Genomic DNA, 25,841 nt, shown 5'->3' on the forward strand with positions numbered 1-25,841 from the left:
ACTTCAGTGGTTTGTTGAGAGTTATCGTAGATGAAGCTTTCTGTAGCTTTACTGGAATGGTATCCTTGGATTCAAAATTCTAATACTATAGAACCATGTATTTCAAAAACACAAAGTTAGGGAAAGCAGTTCCAGTAAACTGAAGATTTTCTCTCTCTCTCTCTCTCTCTCTCTCTCTCTCTCTCTCTCTCTCTCTCTCTCTCTTTTTCTAATAAAATTAAAGTCAAAGCCTCGCATTTTTATTTCACATATCGTAGCGAACCATATGTGACACAGCACCTAACTATGTGGAGCTACTGAATAATTTGCGACCAAATCTGCATCCTGATGCAACAACTGCTGGTATTAAATACAGTAGCTGTTCTTTCCAAAGAGTCTTGTTTTAATTTACATTCTAGTAACTGGAACTTGTGACATTCCATAGGCCTTTGTCTGCCTCATACAAAGTGACAGCAATTCCAAACATGTGGCTTCATCCACTCAATTTCAGTATCTGTGAACAATATAAGCAAATGCATGTGACCGAAACAGACACTAGTGCTGTGCAGTGGTAAGATGCAGTAATGCTGGCAGGAAATGTTTCCTTTAATCTGGACCATCACTGTTCAAACAGCTATTTCCACCTTTTGAAATAGGTTTGCAGCATGTTGCGAACAAGGGTCAGCTGTAGTTGCCAGAATCATTGTTTGAAATGTTTCAAACATTAGTGTGGATGTGGCTTCACAGAGATGTATACTACTGTTGCAAGGTATCAAATTGTATACTTGAATTTTGTCTTTAGTACAGTCTCCTTTCTTACACTTCACTGAATTACCCAGGTACCAGTTGTGCAGTATTGTCATCCTACTTAAGATTCCCCCAATCCCACCTTCCTGTTCTTTTTTCACATTGTCTGTTGCCTATTTGGGGAACTTATACTCAGGAAGTCCATTAATGTACAGGATGGTCCAAAAGTGTGGAAGCACTCTTCTAAACCAAAAGGAGGTGAATATACAGAATTTTAAAGTCCATTAGTATCAGATGGGGGGGGAAGGGGGGGGGGGACCGTGAGGGGGAAAGTGGCCACCATTTTGGCAGCCACCACATTGTATGCAATCTCTGTTAGTCCATTATGGCCATGGGACATTGGCTGGTATGTACTTTTCAGTTCAATAAACTTGACTAGCAGCCGTACACTTTAAGATATTTTATTTTATTTCGAAAGTAATCAGTTTTGGCAATTAATTTTTCCATTTTCAGGCCCCATACGCTTCGTCCAAATCAATGAGCTTATCATGTAGCACCATAAAACTGGATATCATGAATCCCTATCATTGTTCAGCTGGTTCATATGAAAACTTGACAGCAACTTTGAGTTGCTGTCACGCTATCGTATGAACCAGGTGCACAACGATTGGGATTCACGATACCCAGTTTTATGGTGCTATACGATAAGCTCGCTGATTTGAAAAAAGCATATGGGGTTGAAGATGGCAAAATGAATTGCTGAAACTGGTTGCTTTCGAAATAAAATATCTTAAAGTGTACGGCTGTTGGTAAAGTTTCTTGAATTGAAAAGTTTGTATACAATCCGTTGTTTTCAAATGACAAGGGGGTCATGTGACATAACTTACAGGCAGAAATTTACATTGGAAAAATTACAGTGCCTTCCTTTTGAGCTTAGGTTTATTAATTCTGCACTTACGCCACATGTTCTAACAAGACACATGCTGGAGATAACACACAAAGGCTACAGGATATGTTCAGTGGGTATCCTGGAGCGTTGTAAGATTACGGTTATCTGTGTCATTCATTCCTCATAGACTTTCACTAACACGTGTACCAAAATTCTCATAATTGACATATAGCTGATATCAGTTTGCTGCAAGACGCACAGAGTACAGGACTAGCTGTTTTCAATTGTCCAGTTCTCTATTTATATGCGAAAGCCAGGTTCCCAGAACTTTGAGAAATTTAACCATTCCACTGTTGGTTTGGATGCCTTCATTTGAAATCCTCTGCTCTAACAGGGATGCTTCTCTCTCTCTCTCTCTCTCTTTGTTCACGGGACTAGTAGATGTACTGATAATGGCTTCAAAAAGTCTTCCCCCAACATATAACATAGTGAAATAGCTACCAGAGGGCCATCTGTGTCTACCCTTTAATGGGGAATACTCAGCCATAAGGCTTAGTGTGGTGCAAAAATGTGAAGCAAGCAGGTAACCATGTTACAGACACACATTCATAATTCCTACAGCCATCTGAGCAAGTTTGAAATGGGTCAAATTGTGGCCAGCCTTCAGAGTGGCATTCAAAGAATTATCACACACGTTGGACGGGCTGCGTCAGTTGTGCAACGATGCTGGCATCAGTGGTCACGTGAACATTGTCTTACCTGTAGATGATGATCTGGGTGTCCACACAGCACAGACATCCACCAGGATCGTCATATTGTAAGGGTAGCAGTGGCAGATTGTTCAGCTGTCACAGCACAGATAAGATGGCTTTTGAGCCCAGGCATGTCAACACGCACTGTTGCAAAAGCAGTTAATAGCAGTAGAACTGCAGGCATGCAAGCCCCTAGCCAGTCTTCCACTCGAGCCACACCATCGACCTGCACAGCTCGTATGCTGCCCTCAGAGGAAAACTTGGAAGATGGAATGGTGCGTCACAGTCTTCAGCAATGAAATCCTATTCTGCTTGCACGCAAGTGATGGCCGTTTGAGCACACAGTGTAGACTTGGTGAGCACTATCTCATAGAGTACACTCATCAGACACACACTGGCACCATCCCAGGCCTTTATTGTGTGGTATGTGATCAGCTACAGCTCACGTTTACCTATGGTAAATGTGAGCTGTATGGGCACTAGCCAGTGCTCGATATGCGCAGAATGTTGTTGGACTCGTTATATTTGCTGTTCTTGTATGATGTATTGTTCCAGAAGGATAATGCTTTCCCACACATGCCCACAAAACTCCACATTCTCTGCAAGATGTGCAGCAACTTCCCTGGCAGCCAGCATAATCTCTGGGTCTGTCTCCAATTGAGGGGTATGGTGGGTTGAGAAGTGACTCGTGTGACTTGTCAACCAACTCTTACAGAACCTGTCCAACAGGTGTGACACAATGTCTCCCAGGATTTATTCACCATCTGTATGATCGAGTGGATGGTAGGGTCAGCACCTGCATTGCCACCCGTGGAGGCTATACCACATACTAACTTGGGTGTTTCAGCTTGGGTCAATAACTGGTACCGTGGAACCGCTTGGGCTATTGTTCTGTAAATGTAAGCATTTCATGTACTCGTATGCACTGTTGCAACAATAAATCTTGAGTAAATTGGATATCTCTAGAAGGGTATACTATGTGATTTTAAGTGTTTTTTTTTTAATTTTTAAAGTTCTATTGTTCTGCTACGTTTATCCACATACTTCTCATAAAATTTTAATACAGGCACTAAAGACTTATTGTAGTGCACACTAAAGACCTTGTTGTAGTGCACCTACACCAACAAATCATCATTGTTTTTTTAATGTTATTCTCTATCTGTTTTATGTCACATCATACCCTTTCCATTTGAAAATAATATGTTGCACTCAAGATGGCAGCTTTCAAAATGGTGGCCCAGTTAGTAACATAGCCTCACAGATTTTCCCATCTCGTACTAATTGACTTCAAATTTCTGATTTTACCATCCTGTTTTTGTTTCAGAAGACGGTCCACACTTACATTCATCCTGTTCACAGGGTGAACCAGAACTCCGCCAACATACTTTCAGAGGTTGTAGTATGGACAAAAAGAAGAAAAAAATGTCTAGTAAATGTTGGCTCTAAAATGCATACCTTGAGAGCTGTTGGGCACTTGTTCAGTAGAAGAGGTCCACTACACAGTAGCAAAGATGAATAAATGCTCATTGATTTTGAGGTATGCATTTTGCAGCCCATGTTTACTACACATTTTTTCCTTGTTTTAGCCCATCGTACAGCATCTCTGAAAAGTTTTCTGCAGAGTTATGATTCACCCTGTATATTAGTGGGACCCAAGTTAGTGTAACAGACATGATATCCTTTGTGGTACATAGATTTCTAGTTTAGGTATTGTGTTCACACTGACTTAACACTGCAATTTTGACCAAACAGGTAAATATTGGCAAGAACAACATGTTCATGTGCAATGTGGAGACTGGTGAAATTCGCCCTCTGGGCCAAACGGAGGACATCTCCTCTGCGAGCCGGCAGGCCGGTTCGCTCTCCCACTTTGCTGCAACCGCTCGGCAGCCACAGCCACAGCAGCAGCAACAGAAACTCGGCTGGCACGCTGCCACACACGTACACACAGGGCCGCCCAGCCAGAAGGTGGTAAAGTTGCTGGGGGAGTTCATTCTGCCAAAGATCGACGTCGCAAAGCAGCCTGCTGACGCCAAAAAAGTAATGACATATTATTGCACTTACGTACTGTGTGGCACTGGCGAGAGGCTAACTGTGTTGTTTTACACCGAGCTCTAACTAGTGTTTAACGTCCCACATCGTCACGCAGGGTGGTTATAATTAAGCTTTTGCTACTCGAGCCGATGTAGACGGGGAAACTATTTACTGTACGGGTGCTCAACTTTATTGAAATGACGTTCAGACTGTGCGCTACAGGATTTGCGTCACTAGTAATATTAGTCTCACGACTTGCCGCCAGATACCAGTATTGGTAGGACGATGTAAGGTCGAAACGAGAGCATCGGGGTGCACTGCAGTTGCACAGGGGTCTGGACGAGGACAGGGCTTTACTTGTAAAGCTGTTTTATCACAACAACTGCAGTAGTGCACAAGTATTGGTTCATTAAAGTACCGGGTGATCAAAAAGTCAGTATAAATTTGAAAACTTAATAAACCACGGAATAGTGTAGATAGAGAGGTAAAAATTGACACACATGCTTGGAATGACATGGGGTTTTATTAGAACAAAAAAAAAAAAAACCTCATATTGCTACACGCATGAAGGATCTCTTGCGCGCATCATTTGGTGGTGATCGTGTGCTCAGCCGCCACTTTCGTCATGCTTGGCCTCCCAGGTCCCCAGATGTCAGTCCATGTGATTATTGGCTTTGGGGTTACCTGAAGTCGCAAGTGTATCGTGATCGACCGACATCTCTAGGGATGTTGTAAGACAACATCCGAGGCCAATGCCTCACCGTAACTCCAGACATGCTTTACAGTGCTGTTCACAACATTATTCCTCGACTACAGTTATTGTTGAGGAATGATGGTGGACGTATTGAGCATTTCCTGTAAAGAACATCATCTTTGCTTTGTCTTATTTTGTTATGCCAATTATTGCTATTCTGATCAGATGAAGCGCCATCTGTCGGACATTTTTTTGAATGTTTGTATTTTTTTAGTTCTAATAAATCTCCATGTCATTCCAAGCCTGTGTGTCAATTTGTACCTCTCTATCTACATTATTCCGTGATTTATTCAGTTTTCAAATTTATACTGACTTTTTGATCACCCGGTATATGAAGATGTGCTCTTTCTGCAGCAGGATTGAATGTCGGCAGTTTGAATGCTCTCGGGAGAAGCTGACAGCCAGTTGTGCCACAATTATTGAGAATGCTGGACGCAATGTGCAATCGATGAGCAGTGCAAAAGCTGTGTCACACAGCTGAACATTCCACGATCCACCATTTGAAAAGTGCTATGAACAATTGTGAAATAGTATCCTTAGCACCCTCTCATGTAGAAACTAAAATGTGCTTCATTCGAGGCTTTATTTGTTATTTCTGTGCCACATGTCCTCAAAGATGTTTTCCACGAAATCTCATTCTCGTAAGATTGCTCATTTTTATTGGAGCCCTCTCAAGTAGCGAAAGTTTAATTATAACCACCCTGTATTATTGCAGTTACATGGTGTGTTGTTTCACACTGAGATCTACATAATATTTAACATCCTAGATAATATCTTCTTTGAACATCTGGATTTGTGACTTTTTTTGGAGGAGGGTGAGGGGGGGGGGGGGGGATGGAAAGAGGATTATCGTATATTGTGATTTAAAGGGTGCACCACATTGTGTGTACATGGTGATTCATAAGTACTTCCAGGGTTTCAGAAGCCGACTGTGCGAAAACAAAAAGACATACAGAAATATATGTACATCAGTGGATAGAGATTCTTTCAAAGTCCTTAACTCACATGACTGGTGTTCAGTATGGGCATCATTTGAGAGGTGACATACATGTCGAGGTCGATATCAACGATCGTGTTTATTACACTTCCTTGCAAATATTTCAGATTAAGTTGCAATGGTTTCAGGAACACCTAAACTTTGACATAACCCCATAACAAGAAATCACACGGATTTATGTAATGTAACTGTGTGGACCACTGAAGAAGAGAAGAATTGCAATGGGAAGCTTGTGTAATCCAATGCTGAGGCACAGTCATTGATATAATCGTGAGCATTTGAAAGAACATGTGGTGGAGCACCACCGTGTTACAAAATGGAGTCTCCACTGTCTTGCTGTGATATTGGCATAGGATTTCCTGGTGCACAAAAGTGATCGCAGCTTTCTCAGCAAAGAAAAATGGCCTGTAGACTTTGGAGGATGACATAGCACAGAAGCCATTAACTTTAAGTGAATCACGAATTTGTTATAGAATTTCATATGAATGTTGTATTTCCAAACAAGCACATTATAACAGTTCACCTTTCCACACACAAAATGTGGTTTTGTGACTGAAAACTAGCTTCTGTGAGAAGCCACCTTCCTACAGTAGCAGGTGCAAGTCATAATCAAAGTCAGAATGAACCTCATTGTCCCGAGTAGTCAGTGCGTGTAACATCTGAATCTGGAACAGTTCTGCACGCAAATATTGCGGTACCTACTGTTCCCTGCTTGCACGTATCCTCATTTATTTGGGCTCCTGGCAAATTATTCTTGTTCGCATCCCACTTTCTCTGTTGAAGGTCTTAGCTGGTCTGTTTCCCGCACGCCACATAAGGGGCCACACTCACGGAATTTGTTGTACTGACAGTGGATTGTTTTGTCTCTTGCAGCTTTTACCTTGTATTTGATAAGACATTGTCACTGGAATGTCACAATTGACTCTCCATCAGAAATTAGAGGACCCAAAACAGACACACCGCTCCCATAATATGCTGCATTCTGACATGCCTGGCTCCTAGTGGTGTAGTCTGCAACTACACCTTGATGTGCAATATAAATCGAAACTTGGAGAGATGATCTATCTGCTGATTTGTGTGTGTTTTCTGTCAGTCATTTTCTGAAACTATGGAGGTATTTATGAATAAGCCTGTACACCATTCGGAAACACTGCACATGCAGAAGTGAACTGTTCTTGTAATACTGCTTTACTTTAGACATAAGCTTATAGAGTTATTACAAATCATCAGATTGTTTCATACAGCTGTATTTTCACCAAAACTGAACATAAATGTGGCCTATCTCCTTCTAAAGAGAGCAGTTCAAAGGTTTTATACGGATCGTAGGTGTAGCCAACTATATACGAACGGGGTGTATACGTCCTGAGACAACCGGCAATATCTGGGAATTTTTTTCAACCAGGAGAAAACGGGGGAAAACCTAGGAATTTTTTAGAATTTCAGGAATTTTTCATTGTTTTGGTTTTCAGTTAATTTTTTGTAATTTTGACTAGTAAGAACTGATACTCTGACAAAAGAATATTACTGTATCCCGCCACTGCAGAACAATACTGTGCGTCAAAGGCTTTAGGACGAAGACTGTGCAATTCTTCATAACAACAAACTGCTTCCGATGAGTGTGACGTCACAACGGTTCACATTACGTTCATTTGAACAGTTGTCAGCGGGTTCATGCGCATGCGCAGTTGAGTCATGTATAAGTGTGGCCGTTAGCTGTATCAGCAGTAGCAACAAGCAGCCAGATGCTACCCAGAAACATTTTTCTGGTGCTCCCAAGCTGCCAGATTCACGCATGTGCAGAGCAGTCTTAGTAGCAGTGGGGTGGGAATAGCCTCCATGTGACCAGTTTTTACTTTTAGTTATTTTACTGCTTCCTCTCCATTTACAGCTCTCACGTCGAATGAAAACAAAACAGAATTCTGTGGCCAGGAGCTATCAAGTGAATTGAAATACATTCACATAATTATGGAAGGCTAAAATATGTTATTAGTTTCCTCCCTGCATATTAATTTAAACCATTAACTATTCCTATTTGTTTGTTCGTGCTTCTGAACAGTGATGTTGCTATTGGTTGAATACATCATGTGTCCTATGCTCTGAAGATCCACGGTCATCGGCTGGTGAGATCACGTGAAGTGAGCTATGACTGGCTTACAAAAGCGCATCACAGTAACAATTTCAATGCTTCAGAAACTAATGTGCTGTGTTTGGTAGAATTCAAATATATACTTTTATAATATAAAAATATGCCGTGTACATGTTGCTGCACATAGAAGATATGTCTAAAACATGTGGGTTCCTCCCCCCCCCCCCTTTCCCCTCTCCCCTCTCTCCCCTCCCAGGGGATGGGGGATGTTCATTTTCTAAAAATGGCTGGAAGTTCTACGTTGGTGTATCAAACCTTCACCATTCAAAGGATTGATAAGTTTTACAGTTTCGAGGAAACGTTTACTGTCACTTTAAAACAGAAAAATTATATTTTCACCAGGGAAAAGTGTACTTTCACCCGGAGAAAAATCTGGGAATTTTTTTTCCTTGTCCGCCTATACACCTCATTAATTATTAAAAATGATTGGCACTAATTTTTTTTGTGTGTGTGTTTACAGGAAACATTTAGTGAACAAACCCACCCATATTATATTACAGGCATTCCCCACCAATGTCTATGCACTTTTGCCATCGTTCTGGCAGCTTCCGGTATTTGAATAGCAAACCATTCACCTGGTGCGTCTTCCCGGTGCCATTGATGTACAGCAGCACAAAGTTTATCATCGGTGGTGAACTTTTTACCACACATGACCTCCTCCATTGTGTTGAATAGGGCACAATTGTGAGGAGCCAGATCCTGCAACTGTGTAGCGTGTGGCAGCCCAGTAAACCCCAGTCGGGGCACGGTGGCGATGGTCTGGCGATCGGCATGTGGCCACGTGTTATCTTGTCAGAGCAGAATGCCACGGCCCAATTTTCCATGCCGACTGTGTCGAATGCGTTGACAGATTTGGTCGAATGCGCCGACAGATTTTTTTTTCAGTCAACTGCAGTACCTATCACTGTCACGGTTTGTATTGGGAGGAAGCCAATCCACCATACTATCCCTTGGTGATCCAAGAATACAGTTGCCATTTTTTTTTCCTGTACAATAAGTCCCATCCATGAATTGTTCACAAGGGCTCCCAGTGCACTTCTAGTGTTTCTTTCCTGGAGTGCCTCGGAAGAACCGTGACTTTTCGATGGTGACCAAACACTCGGAGGACAGCACAGGATCGTACACTGTACTGTTGCAGACATCTCTCCACACAGTTCTGTTCCTGTGCAATGGTGAGGTGACAGGACATACACTGTTCGTAAACCTTCTTCATCTCCAGATCTTCACAGACTACGGGTGGAGCATTCCCTGTGATAGACCTGTTTACTTCTCTAGTTCATCAAACGAGATTCGTACAAGCCCCAGTTTTGAGTTATTGACACACTGGGCACTGTTCACTACACGTGCATTTGCTGGATGCACAATGCTTTGGAGTTTCTCAGCACAGTCCCTGCTGCCTCTGGACTGTAATACCCAACGAAATATAGATCTGTGACTTGGTGCTGTTTCCTCATGTGTGCTATTAACCTCTTGTGGGTGACTGAAGCAGTCACTCTTTCCATCCAGAGAAACCACACTGTCCACCCGTCCATGTCATCTATTATCACTTTCACATCACATCTCTACAAAGGAGTAAACTTTGATGGCTGCAAAACATTTTATAACAAACCACTTTTCTCTGTCCAGTTTCCAAGCTATGATGTTTTGAAATGATAGCAGGACTTTATGGACACCGTGTACAGTGTGTATGTACTTTAGTGTGTGTTTTTGGCAGCACAAATTTCACCTCTACATCTACATTTATACTCTGCAAGCCACCCAACGGTGTGTGGCGGAGGGCACTTTACGTGCCACTGTCATTGCCTCCCTTTCCTGTTCCAGTCGCGTATGGTTCGCGGGAAGAACGACTGTCTGAAAGCCTCCGTGCGCGCTCTAATCTCTCTAATTTTACATTCGTGATCTCCTCGGGAGGTATAAGTAGGGGGAAGCAATATATTCAATACCTCATCCAGAAATGCACCCTCTCGAAACCTGGCGAGCGAGCTACACCGCGATGCAGAGCACCTCTCTTGCAGAGTCTGCCACTTGAGTTTGTTAAACATCTCCGTAACGCTATCACGGTTACCAAATAACCCTGTGACGAAACGCGCCGCTCTTCTTTGGATCTTCTCTATCTCCTCCGTCAACCCGATCTGGTACGGATCCCACACTGATGAGCAATACTCAAGTATAGGTCGAACGAGTGTTTTGTAAGCCACCTCCTTTGTTGATGGACTACATTTTCTAAGCACTCTCCCAATGAATCTCAACCTGGTACCCGCCTTACCAACAATTAATTTTATATGATCATTCCACTTCAAATCGTTCCGCATGCATACTCCCAGATATTTTACAGAAGTAACTGCTACCAGTGTTTGTTCCGCTATCATATAATCATACAATAAAGGATCCTTCTTTCTATGTATTCGCAATACATTACCTCTTGAAAGTCAGCAATTGTGTCTGCAGATTATTTATTTATTTATTTTTTAGTTTTGTCAAATGGATTTTCCTTTTGGTATAATGATTTGTTTCCTTCATTTGGTATATCCACAGGTAAGTTTTGGTGATAACAGAACTTTCCCATGTTGTGAAATTGTTTGTAATTTTGGAGTGACATTGTAGGTGGATGACAACATTTACATCACTTATATAGAGGTGATGTGGTAATATATCATGTTCTAGGTTGTTGGAAATAGTGGTACAAAATTATTTGTAATCATTTTACATTAGAAATTTTAAGAAGATATAAACTTTTTTCATTGTTTGTATTTTACCGAGATTTTCCGATGTCATATTGAACTATGTACTGCATGTGAAGTGAATGCATTTACTTAAATTTTGGAAGTCTAAGAGAGAGATCCTGTTTTGACATGTAACACTGATGTCCAAAAGACAAAGTTTAGCTAGAAATTTTGCTAAATATGAAGCATGTGGGGCAGGAGAAGTAGGAATTTCAGGTGATAAAATACTTCCAGTTTAGACATAAACTTTTGCCAACTTGATGTTTCTCTTCATCAGCACTATTGTTGTTGTTATGGGGAACTGATTGCACGGATCATTCATATACACATGCATGTCAGGTAATGAGGTAGATTCCGCCTGGATGACCTTCCACAAAACTGTCGACAATAACAAAGATCTTCTCAGATATGTGATTTTATCAAAAAATGTTCAACTGATACAACCAAGGATGTTACACTACATGACAAATGTTAAGCATAAGTGTTGTGAAAGATTTATCAGGGAGGGTCCAAACCCCCCCCCCCCCCCCCCCCCCCGAGCTTGACACACTTTGATGAGTTCATACTTGGCTACCATGGGTCTCCTTTCATGCTGCATGCCTGCTCTCCTGCTATTCTTTCCCCCTCCTTTGGGGAACATGTCTGGGATATTTTTGGGAACGTGTTTTGACGTTTTAGTAGCCTGTCATCAGAACAGTCCCTCCTCCGTTCTTTCATTCTTCATTCTCCATTTCGTAGCCTTCCTCTGCTTCGGCATTTGAGGTTCCTCTTTGTTTCGTCTTCCTCCATGTGTGTGCTCCAGAAGGCCGGCCCATGTGCCTGATGCATAATAGGGACTGGGTAATGCATAATTCCCAGCTCCAGGTCGACAGGTAGGATTAGCATGTACCCCCTAGTACAGGCCAGGCCCATGGAGGGGCGATTGCCTGAGCTTCTACCGTCCCACATTGCCAATTGGTTCCTTTGTCAGGAGGCGTGTCCTGAGGTGTGAAAAACACCTAATGCGAGTGAGACCCTGTCTGAGGGGAGGCCCACAGTCGGAAGCTGCATACCATAGGAGATGCTTGCAATCGTGGGGGTTTTTTCACAATGAGCCATTCACCATTTCAGTCGATCTATGCCTACTAAACATAAACGGAATGAGGCTAAAATTCCAAGACTCTCCAAGCTGCATCTCTGTTCCTTATGGTATCACGTGCGGAAGGTCAGTCTTTTGCTATGGTTACTCAGTTTTTTATTCAGAAAGGTATTGATGCAATTGCCAGTCTTGTGAAACGCTGCTCTTCTTTACATAATAGCATTTTGCATTTGGAGATCAATTATGATTCTCAAGCCCAACAATGGCTTCACTCCTACACAGCTGTCCTGTTCATGTCGAGGCCCATCAAATGTTGAATTCTTCGTGTTATGTCATTTGCACTAGGTTGCTCAACGTTCCGAGTGAGCTAGAAATCCAAACTTACCTCTCTGATCAGGGCATCACTGCAGTCCATCGGGTAATGAATGAGCTTGTGCGACCTTAGTGCTTACATACACTCTTTTTCTCATGTTTGATAGAGTAGTGCTTCTATCAAAGAGCAAAGTAGGCTACGAAGTCGCCACGGCCCAACCGTACATTCCCAGCATGATGCGTTGCTACCAGTGTCAACGTTACGACCACATTTAAATGACCTGTTGAAACATGGCCACATGTGTTGCTTCTGAAAGGGATGCTAATGATTCTTTCTTCCCGCGATATTGAATGCAGTAGTGACAATGTAGCCTTATTGCGAGAATGTCCCATGTATCTCAGTGAGCAGACTGTACAGAAGATCCGGATGGAAAAAGGTACCTTACCCTGTCTGAGGCTGACCCAGTGAGAATGCCTACACCTCTCTAGATCTCATGGAACAGTATCCTGCCCTGCAGCAATGAGTCTTTGAAGGCTGGCACTTGGCAGCCTCCAAGGTGACAGCCCTTTGTTTTTCCCCGTCATCACTCTCCTCCAGTGAAACATTTGTGGCATTAGATCCAACAATTAGGAGTTACGGCAGTTCTTGGAATTGCAGTGTCCGCTTGTTTTCTGCCTCCAGGAAACAAAATTGCATCCTCGTGGCAGTGTTGACATCTCACATTTCTTTCCGGTCAATTTTTACCTTCCTCGTGGAGGATGGCATTCCATCTCATAGGGGGTATCTTGCTGCTCATCCGAGATGACGTTCATAGTCTCGCTGAACACCTCATTTTTCTTCCTCACTTCACCTTTTCTCTTTGTATCGTCTACATCCCTTCGGCACTTGGTGTCACCAGGGTAGACTTCCTCCAGCTTATTGGGCAACTCCCTTACCCTCTTTTTCCCACTCAGTGATTTCAGTACACACCATCTGCCTTTGGGGCTCATCCGGAACCTGTTGATAAGTTGCCGTCTTGGCTGACCTTCTCAATCAACTCGACCTCATCTGCCTTAACACTGGAGCACCCATGTTCCTTTCAGACTCCACACACACCTGTTCCCATCTGGACTTCTCATTCTGCATTGCCCAGCTTGCCTGTCATCTTGAGTGGTCTGTTGTCTCTGACATGTACTCGAGTGACCATTTCCCATGTGCTAACTGTTTGCTGACTCTTACCCCACCTATGTGTTAAGCCAGTTGGCAACTTTCTAAGGTCGACTGGAGGCTGTACTCCTCCCTAGCAACCTCCGTCCGACAAATGTTTCCCCAGTTGTGATGATCAGATAGAATACCTTACAAACATTATCCTTACTGCCAAAGAATGGACTGATGACCATAGATGTTAAGTCCCATAGTGTGCAGAGCCATTTTGAGCCAAAGAATGTCCCATTCCTTGCACTTCACCTTTACTGCACCGTGTCGTGGTCCCTTGGAGGACTGAGGCCTGCCGCGATGCAATTCGCACACAGAGATGTGATCTCCATACTTTTAATATCATCGTATGATGGCGATCTGCATTCGTTAATTGCGCATGCAGTGTTGTCGCATTCTTTGGGATAGCAAGAAAGCTAGCTGGTTTTCATTTACCAGTTCTTTTAACACTGCCACTGCCTCTTCCATCGTGTGGGCAAACTTCCGATGACTCTTTGGTACCAAGGTCCATTCCCCAGTTTCCGGCCTGACTGTAGCAGATGATGTCATTGTGGGCCCCATTGCTACCTCCAACATCTGAGGCCATGGCTTTGTAGAGATTTCGAAATCCACCCATGGCAAATAAGTGTAGGCAGCTTGAGTGATATCCTTCTCCTCTCAGAATCGTGAATATTACAATGCTGCATTTACTATGAGACAGCTAGATCATGCTCTCACTTCATCTTGATCTTCAACCCCAGTGTCTGACACTGTTCACATTCAGATGTTGCAGCGCCTGTTCCTTGCGGGCAAGCACTTTATCCTTCATACATCGGTAGCATCCAGGCAGATGGCATGTTTCCCAGACGCTGGTGTGAAACCACTGTCATGCCCCTACCTAATGCCGGTAAGGACAAACACCTTCCCCATTTCTCTCTCTGGCGGCAGTGTTTGCAGGTTGATGGAACGTATGATTCGTGCCTGGCTGGTATGGTGGCTCGAGTCTCTCAATTTACTAACCACTGCACAAAGTGGATTTTGGGCTCACCTTCCTGCAGTTGACCATCTTGTCACTTTGTCCACCCATGTCACGAACAGTTTTCTGCGCAAATATCAAGGCTGTAGCCATGTTTTTTGATTCGGAGAAAGCCTGCGACATGTGCTGGAGGACTGGTATCCTCCATACACTTGGTACTTTCAAGGTCACCTGCCCCGTTTCCATCAGGGATTTTTAAAGTACAGGGTTTTCAAGGCACGTATGGGTTCTGCCCTTTTGGACACCTTTATCCAGGAAAATGGGGTGCCTCAGGGCTCCATTGCTGTATTCATTAATCCTGTTCCATGCCGGGCATCTCCAGCTCCCTTTTTGGTGATGATTTTGCGATCTATTGCAGTTCACCGCGGACTTGTTTTCTTGAGTGACGTCTTCAGTGAAGTCTCGATCATCTTTACTCATAGACCATCGACAATGGCTTTTGCTTTTCCACTGGCAAATCCGTCTGTACGAACTTCTGGCGGCCCAATGGGTTTCTTCCACCGTATTTATATCTTGGGTCTGTTGCTCTTCATTTTGTGGAAACAGTGAAATTCTTGGGGCTCATGCTCAATAGAAAAGCTGTACGCAGTCCCATGTGTCCTAAGCGGTATTTCTGGGGAACAGATCTGACCACCGTCCTCCCTTTGTACCATTCCCTTGTCTTGTCGAAACTAAACTATGGGTATTCCGTTTATGCACCTGCACATCCATCCGTCTTACGCCCTCTAAATACAATCCGCCATTGTGGAATCCGTTTGGCCACTGCCATTTTTTTACAGTAGCCCGGTTGAGTGTGTTTATGCAAAAGCTGCTGGACTACCGCTGTAATACCGAGATGATGATCTCCTCAACAGATATGCATGCTGTTTCTATGCCATGTCTGGCCACCCATCCTATGCCTCCTTCTTCGATGACTCCTTTGACTGCCAGTATGGGGTTTGTCCCTCTTATCTGTTCTCTTCTGGATTTCGCTTTCAGCAATTGCTCTGGCAGCTTAACTTCATGCTATCTGCAACTTTTCCAGTGGACCACCTTGGCTTCATGTGGCAGCCTATACTCATCTTGGGCTTCATTCGCTTCCTAAGGAAACTACTCCAGATTCGATCTACCGCTGTAAGTGTCTCAAACTTTGCACATTACTTAGGGAAAGTACCTTTGTGTACACTGATGGCTGTCGGGCTGACTGTGGTGTCAGGTATTCCTCTGTCATTGGCACCGATGATTTTAGGTATCAGCTTCTGGAATTGAAATAAAGAGTTAAACTTGAAGCTTTAGAGGGTAGTACCCACTGTCCTTGTGCTCAAGAAATAAAAATGTGATAGCCAGTTTGACCAGAAGAGCTACTTATACTTAAAAGGTCTATAATACCTTTGACATAAGTTCTACAGTAGCCAATAGATTTCCACCAAATGTTTGAACTGAAGTTCCATATTCTTTGTATTGACACACGAGAGATAATGCGCTGAAAAAAGAGCACTGTCAGCTATCGGTGCTGTTCCCAGCTTTCAGCCACAAAGTGCAATAGCGGCAAGTGAAAACAAGTCACCTGTAGAGTTGTGAGAACAGTGATCATTCCCATGAAGTTGTGTACAAAATAATGTTATGTGATTAGACCAGCTAGACACATGAAGCAGCTGTGCCACACCAATTGCATCTGTTGGGATCTTCTTTCGCTGACTACTGTACTATAACATAGCCCTGTTGTAGATCTGAGTATTAGTCGTAATAGTAATTGCATTATTCCTCAGGCATCTGACACGTACCAAAATGGAATGTCAGCAAGTCAATAATTATTCCTTTCTCTTGCAGTTTTGTCAGCAATTTGCAAAATAAACAATAGTTTTTTGCAAAATTCTGTAGCTAAGAGGCATAAAACATTTTTAAAAAAAGTTCTCTTCCTGGGATTGGGCTAAAGTGTGAAGCAACATGGAAACTCAGATGTTCAGGCCAAAACAAGAATTCTGTAAAGGTTGGAACTAAAGAGCCGAATGCACCTGCTAATAACTTACTGTAAGGTCCATAGTACTAAAGTACCTTGGAGTTTGGTAATAATTCCTGTTTATCTGCAGGCTGATTATAACCTGTTTCAATAATTTTATTTAAATCTCACATTAGTGACATATATGTAAGTTGGAAGTTAAATAGTGGCAACACGGCTGTGGAAACACTATGCAATGGAATCTACTATTGTCGCTGATAGCACACGTTGTTGACATACCTACCTTACCTCCGAGCAAATGCACTTGCCCGTCCCACGTCACCGGCATTCGCACAGTCGAGGGAAACACAGTCACTTGTGAGCGAGCGGTCTAACGTAACGGTGTCGCTATGTTTTCGAAACAGGAACAACGGAGTTGGATCAAGATTGAATGTGCCAGAGGTTGTACAATACGACAGTGTCATCAAGGTATTAAACAGGCTTGTGGGGAATCGGCATTGCCGTACAGAACAGTGATACATTGGGTAAAAGCCTTCAATGAAGGTCGGCAAACTGTGGCAGACATGCATCGGGCAGGTCGTCAAAGTGTCTCTGAGGAAGCAGTGCATGCTGTTGCCGCGTTAATGGACAATGATTGACGCCATACGATTCTTGAGAAATTGCATCACGATGGGTTCCGCATGACTTGACGGAAATGCAGAAATGGATGCGTTATGACGCTGCTCAGACACAATTGGAGCTCTATGAGCGTGAAGGTGAGGCTTTCTTACGCTGTACCGTAAACACTGGATGAGACATGGGTCAGATCGTACAAGCCAAAACAGAAACGCCAATCTAACGAATGGCGTCATTATGGGTTGCCGCGAAAGTCGAAAGTGCGTCAGAGCCCCAGTATGGTGAAAGTTATGGTGATTCTCATGTACGACTGTGATGGTGCTACCCTAGGGCGTTATGTTCCTCCATGGCAGACAGTCAATGCACAGTATTACTGTTCGTCTTTGGAGCATCACCTGCGACCAGCTTTGTGAAGGAAGTGGCAACACGTTCTGCGCAACACCCATCATTTTGCACGACAATGCGCGGGCGCATACAGTGCGAGCTGTGGCAGCTCTGTTCGGTCGATTGGGCTGGGAAGTACTGTACCATCCACCATACTCCCCGGACTTGTGACTTTGATTTGATTCCGAAGATGAAGGAACCACTTCGTGGCATTTGCTTCAGAACTGTTTCAGAGATTCGACAGGCAGTAGACTGCTCTATTCGCACCATCATCAGAACCGACCCTGCTAACGGTATACTACGCCTTCCAAATCACTTGCAATGGGTTCTACACAATGCTGATGATTACTTTGAAGGACAGTAACAGGTGCAAACATGTAACTCTTTTGTATCGGTTGTGGATAAATAGTTGCCACTATATAAGTTCCAACCCTCGTTTAACTGTACCATCAATATTCTGTAGAGTTAGAGGCAGGTTATTGTATGTTGTTGCAGTCTCCGTTTTCAGCCAGAATAACGCTTGCAAATTTGAGAGGTCGCAACTCATTTTCCAACTGTCAGGATAGGCTTTGACTCTTAATAACTGCGTTGATGATATTACATTGCGATTTTATACTTGTCTGCTGTAGTTTAAAATACTTCTTTTTACTCTGATTAGAAAAGATCTACTAGTACATTTTGATCTTCCTGGTTAAGGAGTTAGCTTCACAGCAATTGCTGTGGTCCTCATCACTGGAACCAAATTTTGTTTCCATAATCCTGGATAATTTCATTTCTTTGCCTGAAAAGTCAACATCAAAAATTTTACTTTAAATTTGTACACCTAATTAACTGTTCTTGAAATCATCAATAGCTTTACTCTTAGCACAACGTATTACTGACAATGACCTCAGAGTTAGATATGCTTTAAAGAGAATTTGTGTGAATTCCATTTTGTCAGATTAAGAAAGTATTAATTCTTTTTAAACCTTCTTGCTTGGTATTCAGGTAATGCCTGTAACACTGGCTCTCCTAAGGATGTCAATAATTCTGAGGTAGTGTTGGCTACCCCAGCGGCCTTGTTCTGACATAGCCTTTCAGTGCTCCATCAAATTTTTCTCACAGATCATATCTTCTCTCACATCTTCCTCTTCACTTTCTATAATACTACCTTCAGTTATTTTCCCTTCAATATATTCCATCCACCTTTCAGCTTCACCTTCTTTCCTTACTTCTCACTTGCCATCTGAACTTTTGATATTCAGGCAGTTGCTTCTCTTTCCTCCAAAGATGTTTCTAATTTTCCTCTAAACGTCTTCCCCTCCCCTATTTTGGCACCATTGACATTCCAAAATTCATTTTGTAGCGTATTTTGCTCACTTTGTACAGTTTGTTTTAAAAGAAGTAAACCACTTGATTTATTAATTTATCACTGAATTACTTTCGGAACTGATTGTTCGATACTTGAATCTTCTCTATGTAGTCTTGTATGCATTTGATTTCCTGCCGCAATCTTTCTTTCTTTCTTTGTTTTATGGTATTGTGCTGTTAGTCAGCAAACACAACATATTATTTGATCTTCTATAATATATTAAAATTTAACAATACCAGAGAAGGACACCATATAGCAGAGATGCTGAGTCGCGATAGGCACAATAAAAAGTTTCACACACTCGTAGTTTTCGGCCATTAAGGCCTTTGTCAGCAGTAAACACACACACACACACACACACACAACTTGCAGACGTGTGTGCAAGTTGCGTGCGTGTGCATGCATGCGCGCGTGTATGTGTGTCTACTGCTGACAAAGGCCTTAATGGCCGAAAGCTATGAGTGTGTGAATCTTTTTATTGTGTTGATCGCGACTCAGCATCTCCGCTGTATGGTGAGTAGCAACTTTCCTTCTCTGGTATTGTTACATTCCATCCTGGATTTTCCATTGTTTGATATATTAAAATTTCATTCATAATGAGCATCTTGTTTCAGATCCAAGTTAATGTAAATTTAATTTGCAAATAGAAAAACTCCTGTTCCTTAAAGGTTTAAAAGACTACCTGTGACATAGTAAAATAGTGATATAATTAATCTGCGTGTTCCAATTGTCTTTGAATAAACATTTTGCGAATCTTTATTTAGTACTGGAAAAGATTTTAAACAACAGTAACTGTACCATAAAGAATGCTCTCAGAACATTTGTACCTTAACTAATAACCTTTTCCAAATGTGTTTTGTTTTATGGGAAATGTAGACTATCCATAAAGGAAAAACTCCATCCGAACACGCCTTGAAAGCCCAGTGGTACAGACTAGCCGCCACGTCATCCTCAGCCCTTAGGCGTCACTGAATGCAGATACGGAGAGGCATGTGGTCAGCACACTGCTCGTGCGGTTGTTGTCAGTGTAAGAGACAGGAGGCGCAACATCCCAATGAAGTAGCTCCTCAGTTGGCCTCGCAGTGCACCCAGCTTGCCAACAGCATTTGGCAGACCCGGACAATGACACATCAAAGTGCTAGCCAAGCCAGACAGCACTAATCTGACGGGAAATAGTGTTACCACGGGCTGTTTGTCCCGTATGCACTACATTAGCAATAAATAACAGCTCACTGCCAGTATTAGTTTGCTGCTCAATAAACGTCAGAGATAAAAACTAAAATTTGCATTTATCACAATGGTAATAGAAGAAAGGATTGAGTTGATGTGTATAGTACACAGAGACATATTCCGTGCCCACTGTGGTAGTAATATGTTACCGTACACATTACATTGTGGTTTTTGTATCTGTTGACTACACATATGCTATCTTGTACTCGAAGTAAAGTAGGCATTAATTAGAAGAATGCTGGGTTACACTCACAATTTATAGTGTAACTCACAGGAGATGACATTAATATGAGTCTACTAAGTATAATTACAGGTTTTTTTTCCACTTGTAATACACCTGTGGACCTTCAGATTGTCTGTAGTAGCAATTGGAGTGAAATAATTATTCCTAGCATATATGTTTGTTGTAAAGCTGTGGACTGCTTTCTGCTTAACTTTTTTTTATATACTTGGTTCAGTTTGTAAGACTTAATTGCCAGCTGTATGTAGCATTTTTAATTATCCTATTGCGGTTTAGTATTTTGCTGGTGCTGCTAATTATTGTTTCAGATTTGACTACTTTTTTAATGCATTGTTTCTAGAGGTATTGTGCTCGCTTGTTTCCATTGCTGCCATCAGTATTAGTAGCTAATGAATTGGCATAATTTTGATGTTTCTTGTTTCAAACATTTCTTTTCCTCTTTGTGTAATTAATTTTCTAACCTTGAGAGCAGTGAAATTGGTGACTGGTAATCGAAGTAGAGAAGAGAAGATGCTGTATTGCTTCCTATTTTCTTGCAAGTTTCCACACAGTTTTGTTCTCATTGTTGGTCTTAGGCAGTAGAAGTAAAGATGTCTATAACGTCCACAAATCAGCTTTTGACACCAAAAGTATTGCAGTGACTTCCCAGCCACAGCTTCATTATGAACATGAACCACTAGGTTGAGAGCTCATTGAATTGAATGGAATGAATTGTGTTTGCAGTAAACGATTGTTCAGAAATCTCTCTTATGTTTTGCTGCATTTAGGCTGTGGATGCAGTAGACATGGCACTATGACAATAACATGTATTTACAGACATGTCCTGAGGAAGATGTCTTCTCATTGGGAGTGATGAAATGTAATATGAGGATAAGATGAACTAACTTTTCGCTTCCTACTACCGTTTTGATTTTTCCACGGTATATTGGTATTATTCCTTAGTTTATACCATATCTGTGCTAGAATATTTTACTGTGTACTTTCTGGTTTCAGCCATGCATCTCCTATTTTTCAGTGATTTGCCATCAGATGTAGTTTTCAGAATACCTTAAATATAGACCTTTTTGGTTAGTTGTGAGCAGAGGTACTCTGCATTAGAACTGAGGAAGACAAGTGGCTACACTCCAGACAAATACCTTCAGGAAGACTTCCTAACTCTTAAATCTATAGTCGATGTTAACAAGATTTCTCTTCTTGAGAAACATTTTTCTTGCCATTGCCAGTCTACATTTTTTATACTCTCTACTTCAGCCATCATTCATTATTTTACTGTCCAAATAGCAAAACTCATCTACTGCTTTAAGTTTCCTAATCTAATTTGCTCGGCCTCACTTGATTTAATTAAATTTCAGTCCATTGTCCTTGTTTTGTATTTGTTATTGCTGTTTTTAAATGCTTCTTTTAAGACACTTACCATTCCGCCGGCCGGGGTGGCCGAGCGGTTCTAGGCGCTACAGTCCGGAACTGTGCGACCGCTACGGTCGCAGGTTCGAATCCTGCCTCGGGTATGGATGTGTGTGATGTCCTTAGGTTAGTTAGGTTTAAGTAGTTCTAAGTTCTAAGGGACTGATGACCTTAGAAGTTAAGTCCCATAGTGCTCAGAGCCATTTGAACTGTTTGAACTTACCATTCCGTTCAACTGGTCTTCCAAGTATTTTGCTGTCTCTGTCAGAAATGCAATGTCATCAGCAAACTTCAAAGTTTTTAATTTGTATCTCTGACCTTTTATTCCTATTCCACATTATTCTTCAAGTTTCCTTTACTGCTTGCTTAATGTACAAATTGAATAGCGTTGGGTATAGGTTACAACCATGTGTCACTCCCTTCTCAACCACTGATTCCCTTTCGTGCCCCTCGACTCTTATTGCTGCCATCTGATTTCTGTACAAATAGTAAAAGCATTTAGCATCCTGTATTTTACCCCTGTTCCCTTCAGAATTTCAAAGAGTATTCCATTCAACATTTTCAAACGCTTTAAATCACAAAAGGTTATAAACTTAAGTTTGTCTTTTATTAACCTCTCTTCTAAGATATGTTGTAGGGTCGGTGTTGCCTCATGTGTTCCTATGTTTCTCCAGAACCCAAACTGATCTTTCCTGAGGTCAGCTTCTATTAGTCCTTCCATTCTTCTGTAATGAAGTATTTTGCAACCACAACTTATTAAACTGATAATGTGCACTCCTGTCAACATCTGCTTTTTTTTTTTGTAACTGGAATTATTAGTCTTCTTGAAGTCGGTATTTCACCTGCCTCACACATCTTGCACACCAGATGGAATAGTTCTGATGGAATATCGTCTGCTCCCTGGCCTTGTTTCGACTTCAGTCTTTCAGTGCTCTGTCAGATCCTTCTCGCCCTATCGTATTTACCATCTCATATTCGTCTATGTCCTCTTCCATCTCCATAATAGTGCCCTCGAGTACATTGCCCTTGTATATACCCTCTATGTGCCCCTTCCACTCTTCAGCTTTCCTATCTTTGCTTTATATTGGCTTTTCACATGAGCCCTTGTTATTCATACCGCTGCTTCTCTTTTTTCCGAAGACCATTTCAGTTTTCCTGTAGACGGTATCTATCTATCTTCTAGTGAAATGTGCTTCCAAATTCTTACATTTGTCCTGCAGCCACTCCTGCTTAGCCATATTGCGCTTCCTGTCAATCTCATTTTTTAGACATTAGTATTCCTTTTCACCAGCTTCATTTGCTTGTTTTTGTATTTTCTCCTTTCATGAATCAGATTCAGTACCTCCTGGATTTCTACTAGCCATTGTTTTTTTTAACCTATTTGATCCTCTGCTGCCTTCACTATTCCATCTCTCAAAGCTACCCATTCTTTTTCTTCTGTATTCCTTTCCCCTGTTCATGTGAGCCATGGCCTGATACTGTGAAACTCAGCCTCTGGTTCTTTAGACTTATCCAGGTCCCATCTCTTTAATTTTCTATTTTTTTCTGCAGTTTCTTCAGTTTTGATATACAGTTCATGACAAAGTACCAGAAAGCCCCTTCAGTGTCAAATGGTGTGATATTAGCACAAAAGTCGGTGTGAGTAATTCGTCTTCAGGGCGGTGCCTTTGTCATATTGGTACATTTTGCCTCATACGGGTATGTCACAATGACGCATTCACCCAGAATGGCTGGATAAAATGGTTGTATGTAGTGCTGAGTTGGACAACATTGTGACCTCACCTGTGTGATATTAACAGAGCTTATAGCTCCTTCTACATTATTGACACAAGTTCGGAGCACTTCAATGGGTTTATGGTGACAGTTTGATGCAGCCAAAGGTGGCATTTGCTGTTGGCAGGCATACCAGATAAATGTCAATAGAGGTCAAGTAAATGATTAAATCTTCTCAAAAAGTATGTCTTTTTTGAAACTTGAATAATTTGTGATAGTTAATTTCTTGTAATTTGGTATTCTGGTGTACTAACCCTTTAAGCCACGTACTTGTGTACCTCAAATGTCTGCACAGGCATTAACTGGGTTGTTTACTTGCCAGTTGAGTTTGGGAGGAAAAAATTGTATTGCTGTGCTGTCCACTAATGACAAGCAACACTTACATCATCAGCTAAGTGTAAGAGTGTCAGTGCACGCACACGGTATGTGAGATACGCTAAAGAAATTGGGAACTGCTGATTGACCTCGTGGAAAGAAAAAAAAATTTATAAAGCAGTACATGAAAATATTTTGAAGGATACTGATCATTTCAGTGCACAGTGTTTATCGAGCCATTGAAAAATAGAGGAACAAGAACCTATAAATTTCATACATTTTCTTTACAATGGATACTGCACAAGAAATTTATGGAACTAGGGGGCATTTTCCTAATTCTGCTTTATTTATTGTATTGCATTGTGACTAGTTTTTGCCAGTGTCCCACAACAGGACTGCTGGAAACTAGAGCAAAGAGACTGCAGCGTAAGACTTCGTTTCATAGTTTGATTGAGAGTGTACCATGCTGAGAGCTCCTTCAGTCATTGTATGTTTTCAACATAGTTAAGGTCATTTTCTGAAAATTTTGTCGATAATTTTGTTGACAAATAATTTCTGAGGTAGTGATTTATGAGGAATGTCCAATAAACAAGTTTCCCTATTTTACAAAAAGTGCTAGCTTCGCTTGCGTAGTCAGTATGGCTATTAGATTTTTTTTGTTTTTATTTAATCAGATTTTTATGTTGTTAACAAATGGATACATCTTCTAACCTTTTCACACTAATTAAGGCCTTATAAGCAAGGTCTTTTCCAAATGTACTTCTGACCAAAAAGCGATTTTGGTAGCTGGAGTCAAAAGATTTGTTAATCATGCCTTTTGTGTTCTTGTGGAGATGTTCCATAGCAACTTTCATCCCATAACAAATATTTCTTTATAACTAACTGATAAGTGAAATACCAATTTTCATAAAATCAGCTTTAAAAATTTTTAAAGCAACAAAATTTTTTTCTAAAAATTTTCATACCGTATTGCACAGCCTTAGAGGTTGAATTTCCAGAAACACTGAAACATGTATTTTTCATTGTTTTTTCATTTTTATCTGAGAAGTCAAATACCAATTTTCATAGATGTAACCTTAAAAATCCTTTAGTACATGGTGTCCCACTCAAGAGACCCCACAGATGTGTATGTATTTACACTGAAATTGCACTGTGTAATTTATGAGGTTTGACATCGCAACACTCATTCTGCAATATTGTTTGACACAACAGTGTGTTTGTCTGCCACTGTGGCTGGAGTTCAGTGTTCAGTAATAATGTATCGCTATTCTGTCGAAGAGCACATGTTTCTTATTAAACAATATTGGACTGCTGGTTCCATTAAGACATGTCAGTGAATGTTCGTTGAACGATTTGGTGACAAGCATATGCAATCTAAAATGCTGCATACAAAAATTATCAAACAAGATGGGGAGCAGTGGAATGGTGTTGAATGTCCACAGCAGGGGACAGCCGTTATTATTGGAAGAAAGAGCGATTGAGGTGAAATGCTCGACGTTTATTTTTGGTATGTGTAATGTCGCAGAGCATGTCACAGAGCTGCGAAGAAAGCTGAAATGTATCCATATAGGTTTACAGTTGTTCAGGAACTGAAGGTCAGTGACAAAGACAAACACATTACATTTTCCTGATAGCTTCAGTAATTTATTGCTCAGAGGACAGGAATATTGCAGTACACAAGATTCAGTGACGATGCATGGTTCCAATGCTCTGGCTATGTAAACGCTCGGAATATACGTATGTAGTGTAATGTGAATTCACTTGCACTGTTTGAGCAACACATTCACAAAAGATTGGTGTTTCTATCGTGACAAGTGCAGTTTGCATCGAAATGTTTTGGGAATTTGTGAAACAGGTAGCTGATGAAGAACTTACCGTCGGCTGGTAACAACAGGATGGCGCCACTTGACACGTCTTGAGTAACTGTGGCTGAGGTCGAATAATTTTTCCTTGGCCGAGTGATATTGA

At 41.6% G+C, this 25,841-nt stretch overlaps 1 protein-coding gene across 7 annotated transcripts in view; it reads left to right on the forward strand.

The window, feature by feature from the left end:
* LOC126215270 (lysine-specific demethylase 4C-like) overlaps nucleotides 1-25,841 on the forward strand; it is a 384,640-nt gene that overhangs the window by 83,798 nt on the left and 275,001 nt on the right. For 6 of the 7 annotated variants that reach the window (XM_049941954.1, XM_049941953.1, XM_049941957.1 and 3 more), the window contains one exon: nucleotides 4,120-4,407. The exons of the other annotated variant lie outside the window; for it this stretch is intronic. In XM_049941954.1, coding sequence (XP_049797911.1) covers nucleotides 4,120-4,407 — 288 coding nt within the window. The remainder of the gene's footprint in view (nucleotides 1-4,119; nucleotides 4,408-25,841) is intronic. 7 annotated transcript variants of the gene reach the window in all.

Source organism: Schistocerca nitens, chromosome 12, assembly GCF_023898315.1.
Source record: "Schistocerca nitens isolate TAMUIC-IGC-003100 chromosome 12, iqSchNite1.1, whole genome shotgun sequence".
Lineage (NCBI taxonomy): Eukaryota > Metazoa > Arthropoda > Insecta > Orthoptera > Acrididae > Schistocerca > Schistocerca nitens.